This window comes from Nicotiana attenuata, chromosome 10 (genome assembly GCF_001879085.1).
Source record: "Nicotiana attenuata strain UT chromosome 10, NIATTr2, whole genome shotgun sequence".
Lineage (NCBI taxonomy): Eukaryota > Viridiplantae > Streptophyta > Magnoliopsida > Solanales > Solanaceae > Nicotiana > Nicotiana attenuata.
Window position 1 is genome coordinate 18,804,533 of NC_031998.1, and position 10,355 is coordinate 18,814,887.

General features: G+C 37.8%; 1 protein-coding gene across 2 annotated transcripts in view; it reads left to right on the top strand.

Annotated features, from left to right (window-relative positions):
* Positions 5,076 to 10,355, top strand: part of LOC109233103 (aspartic proteinase-like protein 2) — a 14,759-nt gene continuing 9,479 nt past the window's right edge. Inside the window, exons 1-6 of one of the 2 annotated variants that reach the window (XM_019398865.1) lie at positions 5,076 to 5,546; positions 5,889 to 6,009; positions 8,254 to 8,681; positions 8,787 to 8,943; positions 10,033 to 10,115; positions 10,205 to 10,301. In XM_019398865.1, coding sequence (XP_019254410.1) covers positions 5,311 to 5,546; positions 5,889 to 6,009; positions 8,254 to 8,681; positions 8,787 to 8,943; positions 10,033 to 10,115; positions 10,205 to 10,301 — 1,122 coding nt within the window. In that variant the 5' untranslated portion in view covers positions 5,076 to 5,310. Of the gene's footprint in view, positions 5,547 to 5,888; positions 6,010 to 6,156; positions 6,284 to 8,253; positions 8,682 to 8,786; positions 8,944 to 10,032; positions 10,116 to 10,204; positions 10,302 to 10,355 lie in introns of those variants that run through there. The other variant, XM_019398866.1, reaches the window with a different exon arrangement.

Here is a 10,355-nt window from a genome sequence, read left to right on the forward strand (position 1 = left end):
ACAATTCAAATAATCAAACAAGTAGAGAAAATGCGAGGATAACATGATATGATAGCAAAAAAAGCTCGGTACTAGCCTAAAGGCTCCCCAAACCATGATCACACAGGTGCACACACACACCCACCCATCACCTAGCGCATTCGTCACCCCAATATCTTTCATATAACGTAGTTCTTAGGGTTAAATACCCTCATATCCAAGTTTAGATGTGTTACTTACCTCAAAGCGTGCAACTCATGCTCCAACAAACCCTTGCCACGCGAATCGGCCTTCGAACGACTCGAATATAGCCAAAGCAACGTAATTTTATCAATAATAGCTATAGAAAACAATCCCAAAAGATAAAACTAAGGTCTTTAACGAAAATTAAAAAGTCAACCCCATAATCACACTTCGGAACCCGACAAAATTCACAAAATTCGAACACCCATTCAATTACGAGTCCAACCATACTAAATTTATCCAATTCCATCCACAAATCGACCTCCAAATCCTCAATTTTCATTCTCCAACAACATAGTCTAAATTTCCTAAATTTCACCTCAGACACACATATTCTAGGTGTAAAAATTAATGGGTAAACAATAATTATTAATAAAAGTGATGAATCTTCACTTACCTCTTCAATTTTAGCCAAAACCCTCAAAAAAATAGCCCCTAGCCGAGCTCCACAAGTCCAAAATGAGAGAAAAACTCGAAACCTTTCATTTATAAAATTGGCCAGCTAAATTGCACCTCGCTCCAAAACGTTATACATGCGATACCGCTTTTGCGGTCAATTTTCGCATCTGCGGAATTCACTTAAGCTCCCGACCTAGCGCACCTGCGGTCCCCTCTTCGCACCTGGGGGACCGCTTCTGCGGTTGCTCCATCGCTCATGCGCTTCCGCACCTGCGGAAACCTTCCGCTTCTGCGATCCCCAATCCCTCAGTCAAAATCCGTTTTTGCGAAACTTCTTGGGCAGAAACGCGTTCGCTTCAGCGGATTCACCTCCGCACCTGCGCTCCCCAGGCTTCCTTCCCGTTTCTCGTACCTCCGCGTACCTGGTCACTTTTACGGCTCCGCACCTGCGACCAAAACCTCACAGGTGTGGTTACACCATAACTGATGCCAACAACATTTTCATAAGTCCGATTCCCAATCCGGTTTCAATCTCAATCACCCCGAGGCCCTCGGGACCCCATCCAAACATGCCAACAAGTCCTAAAACACAATGCGAACTAGTCGAAACCTCAAATTACATCAAACAATATTAAAATTACGAATCACGCCCAAATTCAAGCCTAATGAGACTAATGAACTTCTAACTCTAAAACTAATGCCGAATAATATCAAACCAACTCTGATTGACCTCAAATTTTGCACACTAGTCATAAATGACACAATGGACCTATTCCAACTCCCGGAACCAAAATCTGAGCTCGGTATCAACAAAGTCAACTCTCGGTCAAACTTTCCATCCTTCCAAACCTTTAACTTTCCAACTTTCGCTAAAAGCCTCAAACCAACCTACGGGCCTCCAAATCAATATTCGGACATACGCCTAAGTCCAAAATCACTTACGAAGCTATTGGAACCATCAAAACTCCATTCCGGAGCCGTCTACATAAAAGTCAAACTCCGGTTAACTCTTCCAACTTAAGCATTCAACCTTGAGACTAAGTGTCCCATTTTACTCCCAAACGTACCCGAAACCAAACCAACCATCATGGCAACCCACATAACCACAAATGAGTGTAGAAGAAGCGATAAATGGGGGAACGAGACTACAATACACAAAACGACCGGGCGGGTCGTTAGAACATGAGGAGCGGTAGAGGTAGGCCTAATAAGTATTGGGGTGAGGTGATTAGGTAGGACATGATGAAACTTCAGCTTACTAAGGACATGATCCTATATAGAAAGTCAAAAATTAGGGTAGAAGGTCAGGAGGTAGCTGAGTGTATTCCTTTGTTATCCTAGTGGCTGCACTATTAGTCTCGTAGTTTTTTTTCTCCTTTTTTTCTTTTCGTAGAGTTGTGTTCCTACCTGTTATTTCTTTCGCTTCAGTTATGTCATTGCTTTTTATATATCGATGTGGATACTGCTCCTTTTCATTTTTTCCTTGAGCCAAGGGTTTTTGGAAACCGCCTCTCTGCCTCCACGAGATAGAGATAAGGTTTGCGTACATACTACTATCCCCGAACCATACTTGTGGGATTATTATGTTGTTATTGTCGTTGTCTTTTATGGGGTATTTCACTGATTAAATTCAATTGGAGCAAGAACATGATTAACCCTCTTTAATAAGGTGCGGGTATGGATAGTAGTTATTTACTAAAACCTTTTCGGAAAAGTGCCAAAACTATCCCTGTCGTTTGTTAAATGGTTTATAAATACCCTCCGTCCATCTATCCGTTCAAACAAATACACTCCGTCCATCTATCCGTCCAAAAAACACACAAAGTTAATTTTATTAACAAAAATACCCCCGCGACTAACGGCAGAACTGATGGAGTGTGTTTTTTTGAACGGATAGATGGACGAAGGGTATTTATAAACCATTTAGCAAACGATAGGGATGGGTCTTTCATTTAATGACGTGGTGATTTTTACCCATTTACCTGGTCCGACCCTATTTATTTCACCCGCCTAATTATTTTCTTTCTTTTTCTTTGCTTTTTTTTCCCTCTCTTTTTCCTTATCACCCAACACACCCACTCTCATCTCACAAAGAATTTTTAGCATTTCTTTGTTGAAACAAATCTTTCTTTGTGTTTGAAAATATGGCTTTGGCTTTCACTTTATCTGCAATTCATGGCTCTTTGTCCCCCTCTTCTTCTTCTTATGAACATCCCAAAGGTAACCTTTTACTTTTTTTTACCTTTTATAGATTCAATCTTTATCCTAGAATGTGATAATTTCAAGCTTTTTAGCACCTTGGTTTCAATTTTCTTGTGTGCTTTGATCACGCCCAACTATGCCTTCTAAAAAAGAACTCTGCGGACGTTGCAAATATAACCCGAGTATTACGCCCAGGGTCGAATCCACAGAGAGTTAACCTATCAACCGCTATCTTCAAACCCACCAAGTATTCAGCACCAGCTTCTCAAACATTCAAATTCTCAGTTGAGTGTTCTTTAACAACTAGCTTGCAAGTAACTAAATGGTTGTAACTAAATTAATAAGGTTGTAAACAATTATGGGACAAAGCTAAGGCAATGATTTCCCCTATTGATGGAATCCCTCCTGTTTATGCTCATACAAATTTACCCACTCATCTCTATCAATCTTGAACGCTAATCTTACCGCAAATCTTTCCCGAGTAATCACAGTAATCTACTATTGCACTCTCCCGAGATACACTAGCTTGCTTTATTTAGCACAATTCAATCTAGATTGCACCCAAGACTTCGTTATTCCTAATCCCGCCTTTAAACCCGCAATTATAGACTCCTCTAATAATCTAGGAGTGGTGTTGTTCAACAATACCCTAAATATGCACTCTTTTCCAAGTTATGCACACTAAATAGGTACAGCTAATTGAGGATCCTGTCAATTAACTACAACGAACACGAAGTTGAACAAATAAAGATTAAACTAGCAATTTGTATTCACATAAACAAGAAGTTCATCACCCAATAGGTTCCATCAAAGCCTTAGACAAGGAATTTAGCTACTCATAGATATGGGAGAATAAACTACGCTTGAATTCATCATAAAAATCAAAAGAAAGGAAGAAAGATGTTTTGAGTACTTGCTCACCATTGTTTTCCTTGCTAAGAAACCTAAAAAAACAATACATGCCTCTCTTGGGCGAAGTCTAGTGTTTCAATTAGGGTTTCGGTCTAAAAATCCCGTGTTTTACACTTAAGTCCCTGAAGTTTACTGTGCCCACCGCGGTTCTACCGCGGTCGCGGTAGAGCCGCGGCCAAACGCCCTCGCGGAATCTTCAACTTTCAGAAACTGCCTTCCACCGCGGTTTCACCGCGATCGCGGTAGAACCGCGGTGGAACTTGTACCCGGAAATTTTGGCCTGTTTTGAATGGGATACTTGGGAAATTCAACAATTGGCCTTTTTTCATCAATAAGTGACTCCAAAACCGCTCCTTAGCCTTCCTTACACCTATATCACCTGCAAATCGTGAAAAGCACTAATAAGAGCATTTTGTTGTCATTTTTCCACATTAAAAGTTCACAAGAAGGTGATTATTTGGTGCGTGATTATAGTCAAATTCACCTATTATCATGCTTGTATCAGTTATATGTAGTTATTTTTTCTCTGTTATTTCGTGGCTCGTTTTTCTTCTTATGAACAATCCAAAGATTTCCATTACTTGTCCCTTTCAAAGTTTCAATATTTCTCCTAGATTTGATTGATATATTTGAATAATTTTAACATTTGGGCTCAATTTTTTTGTTTCAGATTTTTGGTTTGTTTTGATCCTTGTCTTCTTACTTAACAACCCAAATGTATCTGTTGATTTTCCATTTAAGAGTTTCAATACTTATCCTGAGTTTGATTGGAGAAATTTCAGAATCTGGTTTGAATTTCGGGTTATTTGATTTTGGGTTTTATCTATTCTTTAATTAATTTGTTATTGTGTGTATGCAGTGTGCCAATTGGAGAAGAAGAAAGGGGGAGATAAGATGAGTGGGAATGGGTGTGATAGATACTACCCATTTTTGTAAATGGGTCGGATAAGGTAAATGGGTTGAAATAATATTCATTTTTTGTTCCAATCAAAGATAGCCACGTGGCCCAATTAAAAATCGTCACGTCATTAAATGAAAGACCCATCCCTATCGTTTGCTAAATGGTTTATAAATACACTCCGTCCATCTATCCGTTCAAAAAAACACACTCCATCAGTTCTGCCGTTAGTCGCGGGGGTATTTTTGTTAATAGAACTAACTTCGTGTGTTTTTTTTGAACGGATAGATGAACGGAGTGTATTTTTTTGAACGGATAGATGGACGGAGGGTATTTATAAACCATTTAACAAACGATAGAGATAGTTTTGGTCCTTTTCCGAAACCTTTTTTAAATAATATTGATAGTATTTATATTTATAAAATTGTATGCTAGGCAAACTAGTTGCAACGAAAAAGCGAAACAAAATACATCTAACATCTCGATTTCACCTTCGCGGCTTCGCTTAACCCGTTTGTCAGGTTCCGTTAAGTCCTTTTCCTCCGGCCTCGCCGACTTGCCGGCGGGCCTTTTACCGGCTGAATCTTTCATATCTTCTCTTCATTTTTCTTCATCTCCAACGATCCGACATTCCACTGGAGATTCCGATCTGGCTATAATCGCATAGTTGACCTCAAATGGGACGGGCATCGTTCACCGCTGCTTTCACGATCGTCTCCTTTGTATTTATACTGATCAATTACGATGTCGTTTCGTGTTTGTGCTTTTCGAATAGCAGTCATCGGACTACCATGTTTCTCCCGCTCTTTCCTCCCAAAGACCCTTCTTATCGTTCCTCGCCTTCCCGTCGACTCCTCCAGAAAATCCCGCCGAATGCTCGAATGGCTCTCCACGACGATCTACTCCTCAACGGGTCAGTTGCTTAAATTCACTGCTCATGATCTGTTTTCACTGCACGTATAATCTTTTTTTCTCATAGAAAATGTCTTGGACTTGAAAATGTTTTACTTCGTAAAATCATCTTCTAGATCATTTTCAAGTGTTTGCTTGGACATAAAACTAGGTGTCGAATGGTACGGTAAAGTATTTGTATATTTGGATTTTTATGTCTTAATTGAAACGAGTGATATGGAGTAAGAATTAGAGTTATTGGTAAAGAAAATAGGTTCCTTTACTTATATGGAATGCCAATACATTCCCTAAGAGGAGTTTTTACTTTCTATTCGCCTATTGATTGCAAATTACTTTGATGCAGATACTATACAACCCGTCTTTGGATTGGAACTCCTTCCCAGAGGTTTGCTCTTATAGTGGATACTGGGAGTACTGTTACATATGTGCCGTGTATAACCTGCAAACAATGCGGCAAGCATCAGGTGGGCACATTTTTGAATTTGTTTTCTTTTTTACCTTTCAGGATATTAATGATATTAATACTTTGCAGTTGTATGTATTTTCCCACCGCTAGTAGCTCAATACGAAAATAAAAATTAACACAAGCATTTTTATTCGTGTTGCTTCAGAAACTTGAAGATCTTGATGTGGTAGAAAAAGGAGTAAATTCATGAACTGTGTTAGTATAAGGTTCATCGGTTATTTTTATGAGGGAAAGAGATGTTGCTTTTCAGGATAGAACAAGCTTAATCTCATGTGAGTATTTGATGAACACTTATATCATTCCATAATGTGGACTATAGAAACTATAGAACATTTAAACCTCAGATATATTATGCTTTGCTTACATTAGAATAATAAAAATGCAGAAAGAAATAATATTAGTTTGGATCTTGCTATTTTGTTGCGGGGAAATGCTGGTCAATTAGTAAAGAATTGGGTTTGCATTTTTGTGGTTTTTTCTTTTTTGGGTTAAAAAATGAATTGTTGCACCTCTTATTAGATGGATTTCTATTTAAAAAACATGTAGTGTAGTTACATTGTTGGTAAGGTAGCAAATGTATTAAGAAGGCACCACCAGTTACAAGGGTGAACAAAAAGGACTAGGGAACTAAGGCTAGCACTATATAACTGTGAACTTAGACAAAAATATCAGCAAACATAATGATGCGAGTGGAGTTTCTATTTCAGCTACAAAAAAAGTAGGCTAAAGATGTTTCCTATACTGGACTTATTGAAAATATGAAAAATAACAATGTTTCTTATATTTGTGAAAATTCAATTGGTAATCCTTCTAATGATCTTTTGTTTCTCTCCTTAAGCATACACAAAATAGAGAAAAGGGTGTCAGTTTCCATAAATCTTACCCTCTGCCTTATGACCCACCTTAGCAAAAGTTACGTAATTGAAGTTGGCATGGCCCAGTTAAGAGTTAGAGCACAATGTCAACAATATGACATCTGTCGTCCATTCTGCACTCACGAAAGAAAAGATCATTGCTATCCCTTCTTCTCAAAATCTCTCTAGTGAGAATAGCACCCAAGTGGGTCCCTGAGTGTTAATTGCTGCCCTTTTAGGTGGGTGCTTTAGCACACCATATTTCTATGTCTGGGGAAACCACGGTTCTATCTTTCTCTAGCATTTTAAATGCATCTCACTAACAAGAATATATATCACATATTCCTCAATCCTAAACTAGTTAAGGTTGGCTATATTTGTGTTGTCAAAGACGAAAAGCGTTAAAAAGCGGTCTAAGTCTATCGGGGCTTTAAGCGAAAAGAGCAATTTAAGTGTGGGCTTTAGTTAAAAAAGGCGCAAGGAAGAAAAAAAAAAAAGAATATATATGTAATGCAAGAAATAGGTAACAATTTCATTTATAATGATTTCCTTATCAATGAATATATATTTTTGCCAATCATTATTGTTTTGTATTGCTCTATCCAAGATAGAACTTATAAAAATGAGGCGCACACCTTAGTGCTTTGCCTACATTGGAGCGCAACCTAGGTGAGGCGAAGTGCATACCCTTAGCTTTTTTGAGCGCGCCTCAAATGGGCATTTGATTACATTGGGCTATATCAATCTTTTGTATACATTCTGCTCTATTAAGCCCATACTATTTCAGTACTAAGTAATCCGTCTTTTATAGGGATTCTCTAAACATCACACTTATCCCTATATTGACAATATCTTTGCGAAGTCTAACCAGTCCCAAGCTTAGCTGACCCAACTTGTTTGGGCCTGAGGCATTATTGTTGTTGTTGTTGTTGTATATCTGGTCCCAAGCTTGGATTGAGAAGGACAGTTGTGGTAGATCGACGTCCAATGTTAAAAATCTTACTATGATAAGTAATTTGAATTATCATAAAGAGAAGGAAAAATTGAAGGACTAAACCGTCTAGAGGTAAAGTGAGGAAAAATATCAGTTTCTAAGCTTGTACTTATGAAACATAAATAATATTTCTAACACTCTCATTGTTGCTGAGCTATAGAAGTCATTGCAAGGATGATTCGTCGCATGAGGTTTTTCATGAGGCGTATTGCTTATTTGACCTTTAATAATAATTAAAAAAAAAACCAATTACTCCTCTTGATAACTTTGTAGCCTATAAGATTACACACTGGAGGCCTATATAGTTGAAAAAAGTTTTTAACTTCACCTTTTAAATTCTATTGCATTTTGATTTCTATCATTTTCTTAAGTCTCTGAATGTTGTCTTATTTAGGATCCTAGATTTCAGCCAGAAATGTCAAGTACATATCAACCTGTAAAATGTAATATTGACTGTACATGTGACAATGAGAGGGAACAATGCATTTACGAAAGACAGTATGCTGAGATGAGTTCTAGTAGCGGGGTGCTTGGAGAGGACATTGTTTCCTTTGGAAACCAAAGTGAGCTTGCACCCCAGCGAGCTGTTTTTGGATGTGAAAATAGGGAGACTGGTGATCTTTACAGCCAACACGCTGATGGTATAATGGGCTTGGGTCGTGGGGATCTCAGTATAGTGGATCAGCTAGTTGAGAAACATGTAATTAGTGATTCCTTCTCTTTGTGTTATGGAGGGATGGACTTCGGTGGCGGTGCAATGGTTCTTGGTGGAATAAAACCCCCTGAAGACATGGTCTTTACCAATTCGGATCCTGTACGCAGGTAAGTATTTGAAATAATTGCTTTAAAGACATAGGAATGTTAGGTGTCTCCTAACAAATGCACTTGATAAACTTACGCATTTACTCTAGTCTCGGATGGCAACAGTCCATATTACAATATTGAGCTAAAGGAGATGCATGTTGCTGGGAAGGCACTGAATCTGAATCCACTGGTTTTTGATGGAAATCATGGGACTGTGCTTGATAGTGGTACCACATATGCTTACCTTCCAGAAGCAGCATTTGCAGCCTTCAAGAATGCTGTAAGATTAATTTTCTCTTAATTTCTTGCTATCATTTCTGTCATCTTTGTCTTGCATTCTGCCTGCGAAGAGTAGTGGAAAGTAGCACGCTTGTGACGTGCAGAATATCCTGGGAAATTAAACCTGGGAAAGTTGAGTTTCATTTCTATTACTCCCTCGATTTCAATTTGTTTGAACCTTTTTAGAGTATGAGCATCAAATTGACTAATTTTCGGTGTGAATTCGGACATAGATTCTTTAAGTTTTTTGAAATAAAATTTACATATTTAACAACTATATAAAAAGTACTATAAGTCACAATAGTTAACAATTCAAAATATTTGAGAACTATTTGCAAAAAACATGGTCAAAGAAAACATTGTTTGACCCCCCAAATAGTAATAGGTTCATTCTTCTGAAACGGAGGGAGTATGTGTCAGTGTTAATGCCCTTTTGCTTGCAGAAGTCCTCCTTTTATTTCTTTGGGCTGTTATCTAAGTACTATTTATGCTATTGACTAGTGTGACAAGAACTAACTTGAATACTCTGTACTCTGTGGGACTTGGACCTAAAACCTCTTAATCACACTTAATTACTCGGATAAGCCTTCAATACCTACTACACAAGTTTGAAGGGAAAAAAGGAATTTGTCATCCTACAACTCCACCACTTAACCATTTTCCATAAGGTGCAGCATCTTAATGGACTACTCATTTTACATTGCTTAACCACTGATTATACTTGGTGTTGATTATAGTTGGTGTTGCTTAACCATGAATGGTAGTTTTCTTGTTAATTATTGAATTTAACTAAGTACCACGCGATATTCTCCAGGAATGTTGGAGAGAAATCGGAAAACTTGTTTGATATATACGAACTTCTTTTCTCTAAAAAAGAAGAAGATATATATGAACTTTTTGTGGAGTTACTGCAAACCTTTGATGTTTGTAGTTTATTGACTTCTATTCCTTTGCATTAAAAAATGATCGATGGTTTGTGCAGTAATACAATGTGTTACTAATAACTAGTGGGTAATGGATTTTGTTAAAAATGGTGTAATCAGAAAAAGCTTTTCTTTCTGCAATGAACTTCTGGCAATCCTTTTCTCAGGTTATGAAAGCGGTTCATTCTCTAAAACAGATTGAAGGGCCTGATCCAAATTACAAAGATATCTGCTTTTCTGGTGCAGGAAGGTAATATATATCACTACTTAGATCATTTTGCATTTTTTCCTTTTTAACTTGGCATTTCTAGAAGTATCAAAGTTTCATGTATATTTCAGTGACATTTCACAACTCTCGAAAGCCTTTCCGCCTGTCGACATGGTATTTACAAATGGAAAGAAACTTTCTCTGTCCCCTGAAAACTACTTGTTCCGGGTAGGCATCTCACTCCTTGTTTTTTAACTACCTTGAGTAATGAATTTATAACCC